This window comes from Castanea sativa, chromosome 6 (assembly GCF_040712315.1).
Source record: "Castanea sativa cultivar Marrone di Chiusa Pesio chromosome 6, ASM4071231v1".
NCBI lineage: Eukaryota > Viridiplantae > Streptophyta > Magnoliopsida > Fagales > Fagaceae > Castanea > Castanea sativa.
This window is the reverse complement of record NC_134018.1, coordinates 48213570-48236355: the sequence shown is the minus strand read 5'-3', so window position 1 is coordinate 48236355 and position 22786 is coordinate 48213570. Positions and strand designations below refer to the sequence as shown.

At 34.9% G+C, this 22786-nt stretch overlaps 3 protein-coding genes and 1 long non-coding RNA gene across 6 annotated transcripts; all 4 read left to right on the top strand.

The window, feature by feature from the left end:
• The first annotated feature begins 1959 nt into the window (after positions 1–1959).
• LOC142640096 (uncharacterized) lies at positions 1960–4348 on the top strand. The gene is made up of 4 exons (XM_075814188.1): positions 1960–2342; positions 2728–2929; positions 3035–3232; positions 3719–4348. Exons 1-4 carry the CDS (start codon positions 1960–1962, stop codon positions 4346–4348), a joined length of 1413 nt encoding a protein of 470 aa, XP_075670303.1.
• A 6405-nt stretch (positions 4349–10753) lies between these two features.
• On the top strand, positions 10754–14695 carry LOC142640950 (phragmoplastin interacting protein 1). The gene is made up of 4 exons (XM_075815287.1): positions 10754–11449; positions 12185–12356; positions 13583–13629; positions 13729–14695. Exons 1-4 carry the CDS (start codon positions 10917–10919, stop codon positions 14303–14305), a joined length of 1329 nt encoding a protein of 442 aa, XP_075671402.1. The 5' UTR covers positions 10754–10916; the 3' UTR covers positions 14306–14695.
• A 173-nt stretch (positions 14696–14868) lies between these two features.
• LOC142640951 (protein SOSEKI 5-like) lies at positions 14869–17888 on the top strand. Of its 3 annotated transcripts, none has more exons than XM_075815288.1 (4): positions 14869–15085; positions 16035–16260; positions 16428–16497; positions 16881–17888. In XM_075815288.1, the coding sequence occupies exons 1-4, from the start codon at positions 15083–15085 to the stop codon at positions 17479–17481; spliced, it is 900 nt and encodes a 299-aa protein (XP_075671403.1). In that variant the 5' UTR covers positions 14869–15082; the 3' UTR covers positions 17482–17888. The 3 variants fall into 3 exon arrangements, with proteins under 3 accessions (XP_075671403.1, XP_075671404.1, XP_075671405.1); XM_075815289.1 differs by having other exon boundaries at positions 15280–16260; XM_075815290.1 differs by lacking the exon at positions 14869–15085 and having other exon boundaries at positions 15166–16260.
• A 2966-nt stretch (positions 17889–20854) lies between these two features.
• LOC142641247 (uncharacterized) lies at positions 20855–21596 on the top strand. Its single transcript, XR_012845346.1, has 2 exons — positions 20855–21203; positions 21331–21596. It is a non-coding gene; the product is annotated as an uncharacterized LOC142641247 (long non-coding RNA).
• The last annotated feature ends 1190 nt before the right edge of the window (positions 21597–22786 follow it).

Here is a 22786-nt window from a genome sequence, read left to right as displayed (position 1 = left end):
GATTTAAGAAATATGTATTTAAAGCAGGTTGAAAACTTGAAATAGTCAACGTGTTATAACTCGTTATCATGAAATTTTAGGTGAAGTTGTCGCTAAAACAGGTTTTGCTTTGATTAAAGTTCAATGGGAACGTCGATTGATTGGTCAGTGAAACTTGTCGATGCTAACATAATTGTTTGACGCGACAGGAGAACATTATTTTGAAGAGTATTGTGTAATTACACTTCTTCCATAAAGTTATTATAGCTTTAAAAAAAAGTAGCGAAGAATTTATGAACAAATTTATAGGATTATAGTAATAGAACCTGTGATTGTTAGCATGTGGGGTTTGAATTAAATAACAAAATCTAATAATTTGATTTTAGTATCGGGCCTGTAGCTTTTGTTGAAATCATCTCGGAGGAACGCCGTTGTAATTTGGTGCTTTCTCCTTAGTGGTTTTGTGTGTTTAGTCCTTCGTCTAGTAACAGTAAGGCCACATGAAAATTTTTGAAAAATTACAGCATAATATGTCGGGTGAAATGTATATTTTGTGGAAAGTTGTTGAAGATATATGTCCACTTCAACAACTAGGTGTTAAGCCGGTAGCATGCACTGGTCATCGGGAAAAGCTATCTTTATGAGCCGTGTGGAGTGCTACGCATCATCAGGGTAAGGTATAGTCAGGTGCAACACAGAGTGCACCACACTATTAGGGGCACATGCAATCCAGTGCATCTCAGGGTGCATTGCATCATTAACAGAGGAATCAAGATGCAGTTACAATAAGGTGGAATAGTGAAGATATAGAAGACTTGATAGAGCCAATGCCGCATCATGATCAGATGATGAATGCACTTTAAGTGATGCTATAGTTGATGTACATGTGTATTAGTAGGTAGTTTCAGTTTTGTAACAAACTTCCTTTAAATTAGGGAGGTAGTTATTTTTCTATTTTTGGTATCAGATTGTATATAAAGGAAGGATTAGCATTAGATGTAATTCAATTCATTCATATCAATAAAATTCAGTTTCTATTTAGAGAGAGAATTCTGAATTTTACATGGTATCAAAGCTGTGATTGCTTTTCTCCTAGAATTTATACTTCAAAAGGACTAATCACAATTGAGACTCATTGCATTTGTTAATAAAGCCCAGTTCAACCTAGTAAATACCCAATGTGGGACTCATCACACACCCATACACATCACACAATCAATCAAATTGGGGTATCACAAGCTCCCCCATTTAAATCCCTAACGTTCTCGTTAGGGCCCACTTTATGGGGTAGTGTCTCTGAGCCCACACGAGGTTACAGGGCCAACTCTGATACCATATGTAACGACCCAAGAAAAAATGCTAGCCACATCTGCGCTATACCTTAAAAGGACTAATCACAATTGAGGCTCCTTGCAGTTGTTAATAAAGCTCAGTTCAACCCAATAAGTATCCAATGTGGGACTCATCACTCACCTACACACATCACACAATCAATTAAATTGGGGTATCACAAATGGTGTCCTCAAAAATTGATGCTCCCTCTAAACCTCACAACACACAACCCACACACACAAATACAAACTCAAACAGTGAATCCACTGCTCCTAATCCATATTTTCTCAGTTGTAACGAGAATCCAGGTAATATTCTAGTCACTCAGCCCTAGTCTGGCATGAGGAATTATCTTCCTGGTCCAAAGCAATGTTGCTTGCTCTTACTACCAAAAAGAAAATTGGCTTCGTCAATGGCAAGCTTCCAATGCTAGAAGTTGATTCACCTATGTATGAGGACTGGCAGAGCTGCAATACCATAGTCCTTTCATGGTTGATCAACTCTATGCACATTGATGTCTCTAATAGCATCATGTACTGTGAAACAACTAGGGAGATGTGGATTGAATTGAAGAATTTGTTTTCATAAGGAAATAAACCTAAGATTTACAACTTGCAAAGGGAAATCTCTCACATTTCTCAAAATCAAATGATAGTCATTGAATACTACGCCAAATTCAAGCGATTGTGGGATCAATTGTTGAATTTTAAGCCATTTCTAGAATGTTCCTGTGGTGCAATGAAGATCTTGAGTGCTTCACATGATAAAGCCTATGTAATGAGGTTCTTGATGGGATTGAATGAGAACTTTGAGACTTTACGAAGTCAGATTCTCATGCATGATCCTTTTCCCTCAATGAGCAAGGTTTATTCATTGGTACTTCAAGAAGAATCACTGAAGAATATTGGTCATGGAAATTCAGCTTCATCTCAATCTAATGCAATGGCTATGTACACTAATTCCAAAGGAAATTCCAATTGGAATAAAGGAAATGGAAAGAAAGACAAGCCTTTTTGCACTCATTGCAACATGTAAGGGCACACAATTGGAAGTACTACAAGTTGCATGGATATCCTCCAGGTTATAAACCTAAAGGGAAGACTGTTAATCAAGCTTCTTGCAATTCTGTTAATGGTGCAGAGAAGGCCTTAGTGCCATCCAATCAATGTCCTATTTCTAAGGTTCAATGTGGGTAATTGCTTGCTTTTCTCAACTCAGGAGTTGCTGTTGACGATGCACATCATGTTGCAAGTGTAAGCACTTCCTGCATTACCACTAGTGTTGAAGGAGCTTCTGGTTCAATTTCTGATGTGGTTGGTACTTCTACACAAGCCAATCTCAACTTCAGTTTAGCTTTAATGTTAGGTACTAATTTCAGTTCTTTTGTTCCTACTTTAAAGCATTCCATTTTTTCAGCAAAACTGTTGATAGGAAAGTTTTTAGTGAAACTGATTGGGTTATAGATACTAGAGCAACAGACCATATGGTTCACTCCATATCATGTTTTACTTCCATTACAACCACTCTAAATACCTTTGTTAACCTTCCAAATGGTGAAATTGCCTTAGTAACACATGTGGGAACTGTGAAAATGTCAGAAACACTTATACCTACCAATGTTATGTGTGTTCTCTCTTTTAGTTTTAACTTTCTTTCAGTTAGCCATTTAGCTAAAACCATTCTCTGCCATCTCATTTTCTTTGGAAATGTGTGCCTCATCTAGGACCTTGCTCATTGGAGCACAATTGGTCTGAGTAGAGAGTTCAAAGGCCTATACTTCCTGGAAGACAGTTTATCAATCTCAAGAAATTCCTTTTCTACATCTGGTTTTGTAAATAATGTTGTTGTTCAGCCAAGTATTTGGCATTTCAGATTGGGGCATCTATCAAATGCTAAGATAGCTTTGATAAGAGACAATAATGTACCTCTTTCAAATATTAACAAAGAGATTCATTGTGAGATATGTCCTTTGGCCAAGCAGAAAAGGCTCTCTTTTACTCCTAGTTCTCATATCTCACTTGAATGTTTTGATTTAATCCATTGTGATTTGTGGGGTCCCTTTTCTACTTCTACCATTGACGGATGCATATACTTTCTAACCATTGTGGGTGATTGCTCAAGGTGTACTTGAGTTTATTTACTCAAGAACAAATCTCAAATTCAACCTACTTTAGAGCAATTTTGCACTATGGTTGAAACACAGTTTTTAAAGAAGGTAAAAACTATAAGAACAAATAATGTTACTGAGTTTATTATGTCTGATTTCTCTGCTAAAAGAGGTATCTTGTATCATTTAAGTTGTGTTGAAACTCCACAGCAAAATGCTATTGTGGAAAGGAAGCATCAACATGTCTTAAATGTTGCAAGAGCTCTTATGTTTCAATCTAATATGCCTTTGCATCTTTAGGGACATTCTATTCTCACCTCTGTCTATTTGATAAATAGAACACCTTCTTCATATTTAGGACATAAAACTCCATTTGAAGTTCTTTTTGGTTATGCACCAAACTATGCTCATTTAAGGGTTTTTGGATGCCTTTGCTATGCTTCCACCCTTTCGCATAATAGATCCAAATTTGCACCAAGGGCAAGAAAATGTATTTTCTTAGGATACCCTTTTGGTGTTAAAGGGTACAAAGTGTTGGATTTAACTACCAAAGATGTTTTCATTTCTAGAGATGTAGTTTTTCATGAAATTGTTTTTCCTTTTAGGAATGCTAATATTACTTTTGTAGATCCTTTTATTTTTGAGGTTGATAATACTTCTAAAGGGTGTTTAGGCACCTTTGTTACTCCTATTAGCATTCCAGACATGCCTATAGACAATTGTGAGTCTTGCCTTGCACCTATTCCTTCTTCTTCATCATTATCTTCTACTCCTATATGTTCAACTCATGATCTTTTACCAACTTCTTTACCATTTGATACTACTAGTGTTTTGTTAGATTATGTTCCTTCCATTGTCCCTAATCATGCAGTTGAAGATCAGCCACTCAGAAAATCTACTAGAGTTCACAAACCACCAGCATACTTGTAAGATTATGCTTGCAATTTAGCTTTCGCATTGCCAATAACCTCTGCCAGTTGCCATTCTCCAAGGTCACCCTATGATTTGTCAACATATCTAACCTATAGTCATTTAGATCCTCAATACAAGTCCTATCTTATGGCTGCCAGCCAAAGTCCTTCCACACCTCAATATTTTTCTCAAGCTATCCAAGATCTCTTGTGGAGGGAAGTAATGGATAAAGAGATCCTTGCTTTGGAAACAACCAAGACTTGGGTCCTTACTCCTCTCCCACCTGGTAAGAGGCCAATTGGTTGTAAATGGGTGTATAGGGTGAAGCTTAACCTTGATAGCAGTGTGGAGAGGTACAATGCTAGGTTAGTAGCCAAGGGATACACCCAGAGAGAGGGGATTGATTTTTTGGAGACTTTTTCTCATGTAGCCAAGCTTGTCTCAGTTAGGCTTCTTATTGCTCTTGCCTTAGCGAAAATGTGGCCCTTACATCAGCTTGACATCAATAATGCATTCCTTCATGGTGATCTTGCAGAAGAGGTATACGTGGACTTACCTTCTGGTTATCATAGTAAGGGGGAGTCCACTTCTTCAACTCTCATGGTTTGCAAATTGGTTAAATTATTATATGGTTTTAAGCAAGCTTCTAGGTAGTGGAATACCAAGCTTTTTACCACTATTTCAGCCATTGGATTCACACAATCACAGGCAGACCATTCTCTTTTTGTCCATTCCAATGGTTCTCTTTTTACTGCCTTGTTGATCTATGTGGATAACATGATCATTACAGGCAATGATTCAACTTGTGTGGCAAATCTGAAACAGGTATTAGACCAGAAATTTGGCATCAAGGACCTAGGTTCACTTAAGTATTTCCTAGGGCTTGAGATTACTAGAGTTGCTAAGGGGATTACCATTAATCAAAGGAAGCATGCACTTAATGTGCTTAAGGAAGCATGTGTGCTTAAGGAAGCAGTTATGCTTGGTTGTAAACCTGCCAAGACACCAATGGAGCAGCTGTTGACGTTGTCTAAATGTGATGGAGAATTACTTAAAGATGTTGGTCTGTATAGAAGGTTAATTGGTAAGCTAATGTACTTGACTCTAAGCAGACTAGACATAACCTATGCAGCGCATAGGCTCAGCCAATTCTTGGCTCAGCCTAGAGTTCTACACATGAAAGCAGAAGCTAGAGTTTTCAATACATCAAAGGCACACCTGGCCAAGGAGTATTCTTTCCAGTAGAATTAGACCTGCAACTTAAAGCATTTTGTGATAAAGATTGGGTAGGCTGCCCTAATACCAGAAAGTCCTTGACTAGATATTGTGTATTTTTAGGTGATGCCTTAATTTCTTGGAGATCAAAGAAGCAAGATGTGGTTTCAAGATCTTTTGTAGAAGCAGAATATAGATCTATGGCTACAACCACTTGTGAGGTAACTTGGTTATTGTACTTGTTGAGGGATTTACATATTCCACATTAAAAACCAGATTTGTTATACTGTGATAACCAAGCAGCATTACATATATCAGCTAATCCAGTTTTTCATGAAAGATCAAAGCATATTGAAGCTAATTGTCACATAGTAAGGAATAAAATCCTAGATGCAACAATTAAAACTTTCTATGTTTCATCAAGAAATCAGTTAGCTGACATTTTTACTAAGGCACTTGGTGTTGACAACTTTTTAAGATTGCTTGCTAAATTGGGAGTGATTAATATCTTCAATGATCACATTAAATATCCAGATTATACAAAAAAATAAATAAATAAAGAAGCTAAGGTAGATAAGCCTTTAAAGAAAGATAAGAAAGCAAGAGCTTTGCTCTTGAGAGGGAATGTTGAAGATATATGCCCACTGCAACAACTAGTTGCTAAGCAGGTAGCATGCACTTGTCATCGGGAGAAGCTGCCTTTATGTGCAGTGCAGAGTGCTACGCATCATCAGGGTAAGGTGCAGTCAGGTGTAGCATAGAGTGCACCACAGTACTAGGGGCAGATGCAATCTAGTGCATCTCAGGGTGCATTGCATCATCAATAGAGGAATCAAGATGCAATTACAACAAGGTGGAATAGTGAAGATATAAAAGACTTGATAGAGTCAATGTTACATCATGATCAGATGATCAATGCACTACAAGTGATGCTATAATTGATGTACACGTGTATTAGTAGGTAGGTTCCGTTTTGTCACAAACTTCCTTTAAATTAGGGAGTTGGTTATTTTTCTATTTTTGGTATCAAATTGTATATAAAGGTAGGATTAGCATTAGATGTAATTTAATTCATTCATAACAATAAAAATCAGTTTCTATTTAGAGAGAGAGAGTTTTGAATTTTATGGAAGTCTATACACTTTGTGGAAAGTCTACAATTTGTGTGAAAATTTGCATATTTTATGAGAAAGTGTATAAATTTTGCAGGAAAGTCTATACAATTTCTGAGAGAGTATATTTATAAAAAAAAGTCTCTAAATTTTATGGGAAAGTTTATGCATTCTATAAGAAAGGCTGAGAGTGATAGAGATTAGAGAGAATGAAGTAGTAGAGTAATGGACAATGGAGAGCAAACTTACATTGGCATGAGAGTTTCTAGAATAGAAAGTTGAATCTTGCATTTTCACAGAGAAATTTTGCAGGCATTCTTCTCTTGGTGTTGACCAAAACAAATAAAGAGAAGAGAGAAATTGGAAATGAAATTTTTTAGTGTGTTTAGTTGGGTAAAGAGGAAGAAAAATAATTTGTGAGACTTGGATGTTTTCTTTTCGAACCCACCAAAAAGATCTCCCTAGAATGGAGAGAAAACTGAAGGTAGAAAATTAGACTATTTAATGGGCAATTCGTCCTTTTTTTTTTTGAGCTTTCTTGGGCACATTGCCTCTTCCTTTTTTTTTCCCCCCCTTTCTTGAATGTTGCCTTTTTTTTTTTTTTTGATTTCTTGGGCTGTGGGTGTGATAGTTGTTTTGTTTTGTTTTTTTGTTTAACTAGATGTGATTTTTTTGGGACATGATTTTTATTTTTTAATAAATTGGGTGATTGCATCTTTTTTTTTTGTCACTTTTTTGTTCTAATCGTCCATAATTTTTTAATAAGGGTGTATGAGTAAACTTATACAAATTCACTTTTTCCATCCCCCACTTTTCCATTCCTAACCAAACAAAAATGAGAGAAATTAAATTCTTTTTTATCCTCCCACTTTTTCATCCTCTCACAATTTTTTATCTTCCCACTCTTCCACCATTCCAACCAAACGAATCCTTAAGGAAGACTGAAAGAGAGAATCAAAGGATAGAATGATAATTCAATTGTACCGTAAGGTGCCCATTAACAACTTTTTTTGGCAACTTTTTGTGCTGTTTTATGTCATTTTTTTTCCAGCATTATATGTTGTGGGGCTAGCTTCATAGAGAGAAAACAAATATTAAAAAAAGTTGTGATACTACTTTTACGTATTTTTCTTTCATTTATCTATTAACATTTTCCATTGGGATAGAAGTTAATAGATAAGACTAGAGAGAATAAAACAAAATAGGGGAAGCCCGTAAGAGAGATAAGAAAGAGAAGAAAAAGGATTCTGAAGTGGGGTGGGTAGAGAGAAAATGCATGAAGATTGAAGACAAGTAAAAAAAGTTAAAAAATTCATTATGTTGTCTAAATTTTCAGAAAAATAATATAAGAGATACTGTATTTTATAATGTTTGTAATAAATTAGAAAAAAATCATCTTATTTTTAATTAAGATATATTTTAACCTTTTTAAATATTATTTTAGTTAAATTTTTTGAATTTTGTGGTACTTTATTTATTTTTATATTAATAAATTATTAAAATAATTATTATTTCATCACGGTCTAACGTCAATCGAATTCCGATTAAACCTCAAAAATCTTAAGCATTTTGTTTTTACGGTTCGTTTCATGGTTTGGGTCTAAAAACTAAGATTGTTACTTTATTTAGAGAAATTGATAAGAATAAATAAGTTACTATCTCAATTAACTGAAAATTAGATGCATGTTGCATATTTTGTTGAAACATTTATTATTATTTTATCTAAAATACATGTTGCATGTTTTGTTAAAACACTTATTGTTACTAATCTAAATAACTTGTTTTTATCAACTAAAAAATGCATGTTGCATGTTTCCTTAAGACACTTATTGTTATTTTATCTAAAGAAATTGACAAAAATAAGTTGTTGTCTCTATTAACTAAACCTTAAATGCATGTTGCATATTTTGTTAAAATATGTATTATTATTTTATTTAAAGAAATTGATATGAACGAATAAGTTGTGTCTCAATCAACTGAAACTTAGATGCATGTTGCATATTTAAAACAATTATTGTTATTTTATCTAAAGAAGTCTATAAGAATTAATAAGTTGTTGTATTTATCTAAAAAATTGTTTTTATTCAAAATATTTCTGTAATTTTGTGAAACCACTATGCGCAACTACAGCTTAAAAAAAATTGCTACAATTTTATTTTTGAGAAAAAAAAAATTGCTACTATCGGGGTAAAAATGTTTAAATGCACATTTGGGCCTTGAGCCTGCTTTGTTGGTATAAGTCTATTTAATCAGAGTTTTCGAAGCCCACAGACCAATTCGCGCTACAAGGGCAGAGGAATTGTTAAAGGAGGAGTATCTCCTCAGACGAACCCAGTAAAGGCCATGGGACGTGCTAAAGGATTTAGAGACAGAATTCTAGAAGGTCTGTTAGGTAAAGCCGTGATCCAAGCACTTGTTAGAATGAGGAACGTGTGAGAAATATCTGAGGGAAAAAGCTGCTACCACCGCATTAAAGGCCCTGCATCTACCTCCCTAGCCGCATTAATAGAGAAATGACATTTGAACAGTAATATTCAACCTTTCAGCTATTATTTGAAGACTTCAAGAAGGTGGTGAATGGGACAAGTATCTAAGAGGAAAATCTGTGCTACACGTGGAAGAGAAAGAAGAAAAGAAGAGGGATATAAGAGGAGAGGAGAGGTATGAAGAGCAAGGGGGGGGGGGGGGGAGGAAAAACTTGAAGACCAATTGTAATAGTTTATTTAGAGAAAGAAAGGCAATACAAGTGGTCCTCAGCTTACGTCCAAGGAGAGTTTTTTTTGTCATATTCATCTATTATTTGCATAAATTGCGGCATTCTTTTATCAACTCTCCAACATCCCTTAACCTAGATTTCAAATCCATACTCTACAAATTTCATTGTATAAGACTCTTTGGGCCTGGGTCCATCTAATGATTGGACCGGGTACAAATTGTGCACTTACAGCTACAATTTAGTGAAGTTATTTGGTGCAACCATGACTTATAAGTCTAACTTTTATATATATACCCACACATTAAAGTAAAGTAAAATAAATGTTACTTTTATTTCACTAATTTCAATCAAAATTTGAAAAATATTTTCTCATAAATAGATTTATAGATAAAGTTTAGTTACAAAATTAGTTGTAATTTTAATCTACAACTTTACTCAATATTTTTTATTGGAGGTGAATTTTGACAAAAATAAATTTATGCACAAAGTTTAGTTATAAAATTGGTTGTAGCCTTAGTTTACAACTTTACTCAATATTTTTTTTTGAAAGTGAATTTTGATAAATTTACTATTAGATTACATCTTTTTATTATATCTTCCACGCTTGTAATTTAGAAAATTAAAAATTAATAGTTATGTCCTTAATCAATTATTTAAATTGGAATTTTTTTAAGTTTAAAATTATGCATAAAATATAAACTTATAGGTTACATAGTAAATAAAATCTGATTGATATAAAATTTGACATGTATATCGAGAGCGTAAAAAACATGTAATTCAATAATTAGATTTTCAAAATATATAATAATTTTTATTTTATTGAGTAAAATTGTAACCTAACAATTTTGCAGCTAAACTTTAATCATAGGATAAAAGGGTGTGATCTAATCAAAGGGTTTTTTTTTTTTTGGAATTATACTTTATTACTTTAAACTATACCCCAGATTATATTTTGTACTTTAAACTTTTTTAAAGTACATTTTGCACCCTAAAGTATAATAACCTTTGTTACATTTTGCATCTCGACATTAAGTTTGCCGTTAACTTGGATGGAAAAGTATGATATCCTGTGAAATGACTTAATTGCCCATATTCTCAATCCATTAAAAATAAAGAAGAAATTACACTTTACCACTCTAAACTATACTCTTGATTACATTTTGCATCATAAACTTTATATTTCCATCTAAGTTAATGACAAACTTAATATTAAGATGCAAAGTGTAACAAGAGTTATAGTTTAGACTGCAAAACGTGCATTTAAAAAGTTTACAGCGCAAAGTGTAATCTAATATATAATTTAGGACGGTAAAGTGTAATTTTTGTTTTTCCATTTATCTAGCGTGGATACTAAACGACCCACAGTCTCCAAGTGAAAACGGCAAAACAAACTCATGTAGTTTAAACTATCTTCTCCGCTGCGCTGTTTGAGAAAAAACGATGCGTTTCACTACTTCTTAGCTTTACAAAGAAAACCCCCCCAGACGGTTCGTCCCTCTCTCTATGTGGAAGAGCAAGCCGCCATTGTTGTAGTATTGTAAGGATGGTTTTATCGAACAAGAAGCTGAAGAGAAAGCTAAGAGCCGAGCTGGCCGAGACAATAACGAAAACCGTATCAGAATCCGACCCGAATAGCGGTGGCCCGACAAAACCAGACCCAAATGCAAAGCCCCAATTGTCTCTGAAAGAGCTTATAGACTCGGCGACTCAAAAACCCAGATTGACAAAGCGAGAGAAACGCAGAAAAAAGCTATCTTTGGAGGACCCAGAGGCTGTGAAGAGTAGGAGAAGTGGTGGTGGTGGTGGTGACCCTGAAGAGAAAGAAGGTGGGTCTGAGAGTTTGGTTGAGAAGAAGAAGAAAAAGAAGAGGAAGAGAGAGGAGGAGGAGGTAAAGGATGGAGCTTTGGATTCAGAGGAAAATGGGGTTGTGAAGGAGGCCAAGAAATCTAAGAAGAAGAAGAAGAAGAAAAAGGTTAAGAAGAAGAAGGAGGAGGGTAAGAGTGAGGAAGAGAACAATAGTGCCGAGCTTGGGGGTGCAGGGAAATGGGTCATGGAGACAAATAAGAATGCTGAGAGGTAATATGAGAAGATACCCTTGTGCCCAATTTGGGTTTTGTTTTCATTTTTGTTTGTATGATTATGTTGTGTTTGTTTGGCATATAGGAAGTTCTTTTGTTGCTTATGGAGGTTATGGGGTCTTAGCTTCCTCTTAGTATACTGTAGGAAAAGTACTTGTTTTTCATTGAGTTCTAAGTGTGTTTATATTTGTGCTTTTGAGTCGATTGTGTGGTATTGGTATTGAATGCATTTGTTATCCTGTTTGGTTGGCAAGAGAAACTGGCAAAAAGGAAATTAACATATTGAGCATGAAATTGCTGTGTTTCCACTCTAAATATGATGCTTTTACTAATGTAGAGACTAACTTGGATAGATGCAGCGATTTCATACAAAACATGTGTGTGTGTGTGTGTGTGTGTGTGTGTGTTTGTTCCTAATTTTAAGTTTATGCTTAATGTTGGTTGATACTCTAAGAACTAAAAAGTGTAACTCACACCCTCTAAGCCAAATAGTAAATAGTTGCATTTTGATTTAAATTTTACACTGGTCGTAACAGTGTCAAAACCTAAGTTTAAAGATATTAGATCGTTTTAGGTCCTCTCCCCTTCATTTTTGTTAAATAAGCAAATAAAATTATCTTCTCATATATAAAAGGATATTGGTTTGAATTGATGGTGTCTTCTTTCTCTATGGGAATGTTGATGGTTTTGTAGCTTTTCACTCATTATGCGTGTTTTCTATATTGTTTAACAGTCAACCATATGAGGAGGTTGCTAAAAAAATTTATGTTGGAGGCATTCCATATTACTCGACGGAGGATGATATTCGAAGTTTCTTTGAAAGCTGTGGTACTGTAACTGAAATTGATTGTATGAAGTTTCCTGAGAGTGGGAAGTTCAGAGGAATTGCCATTATTAGTTTCAAGGTAAGTAATTTCGTAGATTGTCTATCGCATTTAGGTCATTTAGACTGGGAAGTTTTTCTATTTTAATAAATTACAATTGTAACATAAGTTTGATTAGTTTTTTTGCTCCCTTAAAAGTTAGATATTGGTTGCTATAGAAAACAAGTGAAAATAAACTTATAATTTATAAACATGAAGATAAGTTATCAATGCACTTGTTTTTTACGATTACTGAGGTGACCTAGAAACCTAACTGGCCAGCCTAGCACAAGATTGGTCCAAATCATGAGATCTTGTTTTCAGATTGAGAAAGGTTGTGGTACTTATCAAAAAAAAAAAAGATTGAGAAAGGTTGTGGCTGTGTGTGTGTGTGTCTGCTTGGAAGTGGCCAATGAGTTCTGGCAAATGGCAGTTCCTCCTCCCACAAGTATGGGTGGAATGTGAGGTCATGCCATAATGGGTTTGAAACCATTAGGTCCATGACTGCCAATAAAAAGCTGTGTTTGTTTGCAAGAGAAAATGAAAAGGAGTAGGGGGTGGCTGTGGTAGTGGTAGTGGTAGTGGTAGTGGTGACGTAGAAAGAAGGAACAAAAGGAACAAGATGGTTCCTACCTGGACTGTTTGTTGTTCCGGTTTGACCGTTGAGACTAGAACCTCTTTGGGCATGGTTTGGAGAGGCACATGTTGCTATACCTCTTCACCATTCTTAGTTGAAGGTGGCTTCTTTCTGGTAGGAATCACAAGAGTTTCAATTTTTAACTGATTTCAAGCCTCCTGTTTCTTGCTGTACTTCAATTCTTTTTTTCTTTTTTTTTGATAAGTAATAAGTTTACTTCAATGTTAATACCCAACCTTTGGCATTATCCTTTCAAACGCATGCTCCCTAGTATGTGATGTATGTAAGATGTTAGTAGCATGCCTTGAAATGTAGGATCATTTATACCTGAGGCATGCACCGCATATATGGATAAAAGTTCCTTATTTTCATTGTCAACTAAATCTTTATAGAATAGCAGAAAGGCCAATTTCTACTATGATGGCATATAAACTGGTTTACAGATTGAATAGAGCAGCTGAAATTTGCTGAAAAACAAAAAGGCGAAGTTTCCAAGGGTTTGAGATTCTTTTTTTTTTTTTTTCCTGACTGAATCCTGAATAGTTTTCATTTCCTAATTACTGGTCTGCTTGATCTTACTGCTAAATTTTTAATTCCTGCCTTGCTTGATCTAACTCTTACATTTTTACAGACTGAAGCTGCAGCTAAACGAGCCTTGGCTCTTGATGGAGCTGACATGTGAGTAGCATATACACAAAATTTCCCTTCAATTTCCCATATGTATATATTGTTTTTGCCTAATTCCACATCATGCTTAAGTAGCTTCTAATGTATCAGGGGTGGACTATATCTAAAAATCCAGCCTTATAAGGCAACAAGAGTCATCAAATTACCTGATTTTGCCCCCAAAATTGTTGAGGGCTACAATAGAATCTATGTTGGAAATTTGTCATGGGATATAACAGAGGATGAACTGCGGAAATTTTTTTCTGACTGCAATATATCATCTATACGTTTTGGTGAGGACAAGGAAACAGGGGAGTTCCGTGGCTATGCCCATGTTGATTTCTCTGACAGTTTGTCTCTAACAATGGCATTAAAGTTGGATCAACAAATTGTGTGCGGAAGACCTGTCAAGATCAGTTGTGCGGTCCCTATGAAAGGAGCGGGAATAAAGTCAGGATCTTCGCATACAAGCGAAGTAGCTGATAATGCTACAAGTAAAGGAGCTGATAATACTACAAATCAAATAGCTGATAATGCTACAAGTCAAGTAGCTGATAATGCTGAACAGAGTTCAGTCAGTGGTAAGATAAGGAGGAGAACATGCTATGAGTGTGGTGAAAAGGGCCATCTATCCTCAGCTTGTCCAAAGAGGCAAAATGCTGATCCAACAAATTCTGGTGCTAGTTGAGCATGTAGGGAGTTACAGAATTGTCATCCTTTGTTTCTGTTGATCTATTAATATTCATAGATAGGTGAAATAGTTTTCTATTTGTTTAATTTTATTTCTCTTTTTAGGAACAACGTTTGCTTGACTTTGTCGGAATGGCCTGAACAGCCACATGTAGTTGCTGTTACAGTTAGTGTTTGGTACATGATTTCAAACAACAATTTTCAGTTTTTAAACAACATTACACATATTTTTACACACTTTTTTCTCCCACACGTATTTTCAAAAAAAACTTTTAAACTTGAAAACTGTTGTTTAAACACGTACCAAACGGGCTAGTATTCCAAATTTTGTTCAAAATGATTTTGCTGCAAAGAGTCTTAAGGAATCAGTGAAGTTTATATTTGATTATTTTCTCCTATTAGTATTCATATAAATGAAGTAAATCTTATTGTTGTTTCTTTAGGTCATTAATTTTCAATCATTTGGATGGTACACTTTTTGTTGCCCTGTCTGATCTAGTGAGACTGGTATTAATCACAATCATTGTCACGTTATCACATTAGTTTGTAAACCATTTTATAAAAAATTGATGGTAGCTTTAGCATTTTCTGTATCAGCTATCACCTATGGTTTCTTCCACAACCCCATTTGGCCAAGCAAAGTTCACAACATCTGGGCTTCTTATTAGCCACGTTTAAGGATTGCTCTGGATGGTGTTAAATTATGTTCTGAGGTTGGTCTTGAGCTTATTGCAACCAGGACATAATCCCTTTTAAAGGATTCTGTTTGCACTCAATGGTAAATAGTAATTCATGATTCTATTCTATCCAAATACTTGAAACAAACCAAATGTTAAATGAATTGGTTGATTTTCCAAATCTCAGACGAAGCTTAGCACTAGCTAGCCAAAAATGTGACAAAAATATTGTTAGTGGTCGCGACTCTAGTAACATTTAATATGATTTTGGACACTTCCTCCTATTTGTGACTAGAAAAACTGGAGCTGAAGGGTATCTTGCACTCAGCAGCACATAATGGATGGCCGGGAGATAGTATTTGATAAATCAAGCTAAGCCTGAATCGGTAATAGCTCTTCTCTTTGGAGCTTCACAGTCAGCAGATTCTCTATTAGCTTCCGTGGTTTCAGTTTGGCAGCTATAGGATATGGTCCAACTTGCCTCCCAAGAGCGTCATGGTTTCACGGGACTAGCCTTTGACTTTTACTGATGCATTGAAAAAGGAAGTGTTGTCTTAAGCCTACTTTAACCCGTGAGCTTGTTAATAATAGACAATACATTTTATGGAACATGTGGGCATTTGACCCTACACTTGCACCAAACATAACAGAGATCGTTCTAAATTATTGCCTCATAAAAAATTTGCTGCATAAACTTAAGTTACATGCAAATGACCTTAAGATTGGTTGATGTTGATTCAAATTTCAGCAATGGCAAATTTGATGGGCAAAACTTCAATTGTTTTACTTCTTTGTTTGATAAAGCTGTCGGTTTGCTCCCTCTATTGACTAACCAATCCACCAGCCATGCTCTATATTACTATATATTACTTCTTCTGTCATTTCCCAAGCCATGTTCTTATAAATATGAGCTCCCTCACTTTCCCTCAAATAACATTTCTTCTATTCCTCGCTTTACCTGCCTGCCTATATACAACTTTTTAAAACTTCACTTTTTCCAATTTTATTATTTTATGTACCTTAAGTAATGAATTGCTTTACTTTGTTCAGATAATTATGGCAGTGGATTCAGCAGGAAGGAAAGTGTTATGCATGCCAAGGCAATGGCAAGACAGAGGCACTAGTCCTGAGAGAACCAAGGTTTGGATGGAGCCAAAGTCAAAGACAACTGAGCAAAAGGTTCCCATCATTTACTACCTCTCCCGCAATGGCCAGCTCGAGCAACCTCATTTCATGGAGGTCCCTCTCTCTTCACCAAAAGGACTCTATCTCAAAGGTAAATTCCATAAAACAAAACAAAACATAGTAAAACTCAATAGTATCACTTGATCAAATATGAAGCTTGAATACTTAAAAAGAGTCAGAGACCCAAAAGCGCACTAAACACAGTATGAAAATTCAATATTAGTAGTATCTTCTTGTTTAAAATTTTCTGTTTCTCAGATGTGTTGAACAGATTAAATATTCTTCGGGGACAAGGCATGGCCAACATGTATACCTGGTCTTCAAAAAGGTAAATCTAATTATTTCCCTGCACATATTTTGCTCCTTTAAACTCTGGCCGGTTTCTAAGAAATTGAAAAAAATGCTAAAGCCACTACCAATTTTACTGTCAAAGGCTTACAGACTAACATGATATGATTGATATCACTTCAACAACATAAAAAATCAATGTTTAAATTACTTTTTGGTGATTGATGACACATCAAATTTTAAGACTTATGTACTAAAATTTGTAATTTTTCCTAGGTATAAACCATACCTTTTCAGCTAAACAATTACTCAACTAAGCATAAGAGTCAAAAATTTTATACTATCTTGAAATTTTCTTCATATTATTTTCAGCAACCAAATAGATTGTGTCATTTAATTTTTATCCATTATTTTTTCATTCAGGAGCTACAAGAATGGATTTGTGTGGCAAGACTTGTCTGACAATGACTTCATATACCCTTGTCATGGCCAAGAATACGTTTTCAAAGGTTCACAACTCCTTGAAACTTCTTTAAGCTTTCGATCCTATGAAACAGTATCATCAATATCATCAACCTCAAACAATTCCTTCAACACAAGCACTTCAAGTATAGACTCCAATATCCCTACAGTCATTGTGAGGAAGAAGAATCAGTCATGGAGTTCATTTGACGACCTTCGTGAATATGAAGTTTACAAGGCCAGAGCTGGTGGGGAATTTGCTGCAAAAGCATCTAATGCGGCCACACAGACTGAGGATAAGGGGAGGCAGAAAAGGAAGGGTGGTGAAGAAGTTGAAGAGTGTGAAGGGAATGATGTTACTGAGATGAAGGGTCATGAAGAGGTTCACTTGGCATTTTCAAAGGATGGTTTTGGAGGGTTAGGTAGTTTGGAGGGGTCTAAGAAGGTTGATGTTAGAAATCTGCTGCTGGAGAATGATTGTCCCAGAGAGAAGAAGAAGGCGTCTAAGGTATTGATGCAGTTGATCAGTTGTGGATCAAGAGGGATCAAAGATCGATTATGAGTCAATCGCAAGAATGGATCCATTTCATGTTTGTGTATCAATTGTCATGTTATTTAAACTTCTAAATAATGTGACATCCAGCCATAAGATCTACAAAGTAAAATTTTAAACGTAAAATGGGCCATGTGTATTTCAAACGAAACAGAGAGAATCTTGAGTGTGTAAAGTAGGACAAGTACCATAAGAAGTACAAAAATGAGTTGTGGATATATATATATATATCAAGAAATGAGCTGTGCACACTATAGCCAGGGTACTATAAAATGAAACACTCTTATTGTGATAGAAGAATTGTGTTCTACTGTTCATGAGGTCATTAGTTGGGATTTCTTTGTTGCTTTTGAAATTTGAAGACATGGGCCAATGCAGTTTTCAATGATTGGATTGAATATTTGATGTCCATATTCATGATGTATTTTTCGCTTGTAAAGCATTACTTATGGAATGTGTTTGTATCTTTTGTCTTATACTCCTTGCTTAGCTTACTTTTGATTGATCTGTGTGGCTTAGCTTCTTTTCTTTTCTTTTTACTTTTTATCGGTAGATAATGAGGGAGGGAGGAAATGTGAGATTTGAATCACAAATATTAGACACAACAAAGGATGTCATTCTACTAGACCATCACTTGATTCCATGTTTGGTTGAGCTTAAGTACACTAGAAACAGATACAACTGTCTACAGTGAGACCGTTAGCTCATCATGTAAAATTGATGGTCTATGAGAAAATCCACTTCGAGAATAATTTCCATATAATCCTTGTCTCACATAAGTGTCAACCCCACTCTTATTTCCCAAATTCATGTAATTATATATATAGAAAATATTTTTTCCCCGTACAACTAGTAACGAACTAACAAAAGGTTGAGAATTCAAATCCAAGTTTTCCTTTCTAGGACAGCCAAGTAACACTATCAAGTTACAAGTATCTTAATTAACGTGGAAACTGAATTATACTAATCATAGAATGACTCACTTTTCTGTATTAAAAAGAAATTAAATTGATAGTTCTACATTGTGTACTATGAAGCAGGGGTGTGGATTCGGATTTGGGTGCAGGTGCGAGATTTGACAATTTTTAAAAAGTAGAGTGTAAGTGCGACAAGGTGCGGCGATTAAAAAATTATTAAAAATATTTTTAGTTATATTTTCTATATATTGCTAAGCATATATATATATATTTTATATATAATGGTAAACATATAGCAATTTAAGTGTTTGTTTGTTTTGCACATTTGGTGTGCGCGTTTTGCGCGTTAGGCGTTTTTTTTAAAAAAAAAATTTATTATTTTAAACCAGCGCCTATTGCACTGTTCATTGGACATGAACAGTGCAAATAGGCATGTGTACAGTGTTTTCCTTGTGAACAGTAATTCGAAAAATATTTTTTTTATTATTTTTAATTTTTAGTAAAATAAGCGATATCTAAACGCACACTAAGAGTAATGGTAAACATATATTACTAAATTTAAAAGCATATTTATATATATTATTATAATGTTTACACAACTCCAATTTTAGCCTAATAACATATTTATAATATTAAATTACTTTCCTTAAAAAAAAAAAAGTAATGACATTATAAAATCAAAGTATTAAAGAATAATAAAAACTGATGGGTATAGGTGATAAAATCAAAGAATCAAATCCTATATTTTTATTATTTTCACAAGTTTCAACATTTTTTTTTATCTTTTTGACTTTTCAAGTCCTTATCTCTTATACCAATACCTCTATTCAAAAATCTATCTACAGTCTCAGTTGATCTCTTCTTCCTTATCTTAGTGGCGTCCTTATCTCTTCTTCCTTCTCACTTTTTTTTCCCTCTCACAAGGCCACATAAAGCAGAAGAATGGACGCCAGCAACATGGTGACGACATGTTTCAACCAGAATTGGGCCGTATCGGCAATTTCGGCACTCGTTTCGGCTTGAATCGGTCCGTATCAAAGCTCATTTCCACCGAAATCAACGCAAATCCGAAAACAACAACAAAAACAAAAAAAAATTGACGCAGCACGGATGCACAGTTAGTGGCGTCGCTCACCGCTTCGGTTGCCGATGCAAGTGCGGCGACCTTGGAACTGCACCCATTTTTTCTAGACGGCATACGGCAGAACTTATCCCTAGACCCTACTGTTAGAATTTATAAATACGGATGTTCATTTTAGAAATGATTAGTATTTTTCCTCCATTCTGCATGCAAACAAAAAAGTAAACTAACTGTACACTAGTAAACAAAAAAGTAAACAAAATAGTATTTTTCTTTCACTAAAATATTTCTTTATTAAAGCAGTGATCAGTAGATTTGCTGTTGACCAACTCCATGGTTCTTGTTCATTCCTTGCCAAAGAAAACAAAAATATTAACCAACTTCAAGGATTCGATTATGATTTTTGCAGTTTTTTAATGATCTTTTGTCTAGTGGAGCCCTTTGTCTTTTACACTTTTCTCCCAAAGCTTAGGTTATTATTATTTTTTAATATATTTACTAAATTGTATGACATCTCTGGCTACTTCTCTCACAAGGCCAAATGGCATCTCGATTCTCCCTTCATTTTTGAATTCAAAATGCAACATATATGTGCAATATACCAATAAAAAATCTTTAAAAACTAAAACTCGTAGCCCATGTTGATTAGTTTTTTCAGCTTCCTGTGACTTTGAATCAAAGTTAGAACAACCACGTAAGCTTGATCATATGCACGGCTTAATAATGGGAGTAAATAATGCCGTTCATTATACGAGTTTGAAATTTATAATTTTTTAATAAATTTGGATTTAAAATAGATATACTTAACCCAAATCTGTCTATAATCCAAATATGTTTTTTTTTTTCCATTCTTAGTTAGTAAGTGCACTGAAATGGCCCAAAGTAGATTGAGTAAATTGAATAAACCGAATGGTCCGAAATCGACAGAACTTACCCATTGAGACCGAAATGCATTAAAGTGGACCGAATGAACCAAAGTAGACTGAAATGGACCAAAATTATCTAATAAGACCAAAATGGACTGAAATACACCAAAGTAGACTAAAATGAACCAAATGTACCACAATGGATTGAAATGGATCAATTAGACTGAATTGACCCAATGGAATTGAATGAATCAAAGTTGACCAAATGCCAACATTAAATCAGTTGAGGATCCATAATTCATCTTAAAATTTTGGTAAGAAGACTTACAGTGTTTGGAAAACACAAGGGAGGTGGAAAAGAAAGATAAATGAACGGAGATTAGAAAAGGCAAAGGGAGCAAAAAGGAAATTATTTTCCTCTCAAGTGTTTGGTTTACAAGAAGGAAAAAAGAAAAAGAAAAAGAAAATGGCTTATTAACTGGCTCTACCCATAAAACTATTTACTCTCTCTCCAATTCAAGGAAATGAGTATTTTACTAGAACGGTGAACCCCGTCACTTATTCAATGCGAGGATCTTATAATTTCTCCTAAACCAGACACTGGATTTACTTTCCTTTCCCTTCGAACCAAACATAACCTGAGTTATGGTAGTATGAACTGAGCCAAGCCTAACCCATCTTTTCTAAAGGTTTTGGGCTTCATTGATATAAGCAAGCTCTGTTTTACCGATCAAAAATAAAGGCATCAAAAGGCAGAGCATTTCAAGGGTTAGGGTTTTGAATTTGAACATGGAAGTGAAGAATCTGCTCAAGGACAAGAAATTCTGGTTCGCTTCTTTTCTCATTGCCTGGGCTGCTGCTCTCCAAGTAAGCTAAATTCTTATACATCCCCCAACCCACACCGTTGTATTACACTCAACATTGTATTATATAATACTACATTCATTCAATTTTGTGATAAAATTTGGGGAAAATTTTGCGGGTTTTGGTGCAGGGGCACATGATATGGTTGCAAAGGCAAGACTCATTCAAGCAGAAGTTTGCTAATATTGATCAAAACACTAGCGATGCTGAAGAATGAGTCACTTTGATATTAGATTAGCTACATTTTGGGGGCAAAGTTTTTAAGTCAAAAAGCTTGTTTCTTTTTTGGAGAATACTTGTGAAACTGGTCGCAAATTTACAGTCTTTATGTAAATAAAAAGACCCATTTCTTAATTTTTGAATATTGTCTAGTTTTTGCTCTGATTGGCTTGGTTACTTGCTAGTATGTTGGTTGAAGATATTAGTGTTGTGGGCTTGAATCTAATTTTATGGCCGGCACCACGGATATACACTAAGTTTTTAGTAGTGGGAATTGGGAAAGATAGCTTGAAGCATTTCAAATGATACTTTGCTTAATGTGGATGCTGTACAATGCTTTTGATATTGAGGAAATAAAGTGGTTATGTGTTGGAAAGAAACTTGTAAAAACTTGCATAACTCCTTGACTGAAAGGCTGAATTCACTTAAGATGGAGTTTGATTGTTTTATAGGACAGTTTGTAATTTTCAGGGTTAGATGAAAATTCTAAGTTCAGTGAGACACCACGTTGAATCCATACATAATTTTTGCGATGAGTAGCATAATCAAATGCAAATTTGATAGCAAATACATCTATCAGTTAAAGTTATAGAACTAGTTGAAGTTTTTTGTAAGTAATACCACTCTTCCTAATAGGTTATATATGTAGCTTTGAGTAGCTTATATCTTGTGACCATTGAGATTTTCTTCACGCCAATGGTATGATAGATATGGAAAAGAAATGGAAAGACAGTAAACATGGGACGTTTTATCCTGGTACATCTGCAGCTTCTAACATGCAGGCATTGAAATAATGGCATAGGATGAAGGCCATTATATGATGTTATAACAAAACAATATGATAGGATAAAAGTTGCTACGTTCTTTCACAAGTGTCAAATAAAATAAAAAAGAAATTGGTGCATATATGTGCTTTGTATTACTCTGCTTTTATGTATACCAAATTGTAATCAACTTTTGGGATATTTAGTTAACACTTGACTGCCACATTAGATGTGAGAAGCCTCCACCCCCCCCCCCCCCCTTTTCATTCCTTGGTGGGTGTCCTTGAAATTCTTATTAGAAGCTACATAATCTATGTAAAATTCCAATGTCTGGCGACTTCGATGCCCTTAAATTTTGTTATTCAATGACTTGTGGTAGCAATTGGTGATTGGTGATTGGTGATCGCTAGAATAGCCCAATGGGAGTATCATCACTGCTTGAAGAAACAATTCTTATAACCTTGCCAGTACTTGCCACCATAGCAAATTGTGTAATTGCAAACCTATAGAGATGAGTCTGTTGACATGAGTTGGATGAAATGATGGTATAGGGACAAATTTTTATTGTTGATTTCCATTAGTGGTAGAAAAGGACCTCATTTT

Excerpts from the sequence above, each read along its gene's own strand:
- LOC142640950 (XM_075815287.1), top strand. The coding sequence starts at position 10,917 with ATGGTTTTATCGAACAAGAAGCTGAAGAGAAAGCTAAGAGCCGAGCTG. Across the intron at positions 11,450-12,184 it reads ACAAATAAGAATGCTGAGAG|TCAACCATATGAGGAGGTTG; the intron begins GTAATATGAGAA and ends ATTGTTTAACAG. Across the intron at positions 13,630-13,728 it reads GCTCTTGATGGAGCTGACAT|GGGTGGACTATATCTAAAAA; the intron begins GTGAGTAGCATA and ends CTAATGTATCAG.
- LOC142640951 (XM_075815288.1), top strand. Across the intron at positions 16,261-16,427 it reads AAAAGGACTCTATCTCAAAG|ATGTGTTGAACAGATTAAAT; the intron begins GTAAATTCCATA and ends TCTGTTTCTCAG. Across the intron at positions 16,498-16,880 it reads TATACCTGGTCTTCAAAAAG|GAGCTACAAGAATGGATTTG; the intron begins GTAAATCTAATT and ends TTTTTCATTCAG.
- LOC142640096 (XM_075814188.1), top strand. The coding sequence starts at position 1,960 with ATGATAGTCATTGAATACTACGCCAAATTCAAGCGATTGTGGGATCAA. Across the intron at positions 2,930-3,034 it reads AAACACTTATACCTACCAAT|GACCTTGCTCATTGGAGCAC; the intron begins GTTATGTGTGTT and ends TGCCTCATCTAG. Across the intron at positions 3,233-3,718 it reads CTTTGATAAGAGACAATAAT|GGACATTCTATTCTCACCTC; the intron begins GTACCTCTTTCA and ends TTGCATCTTTAG.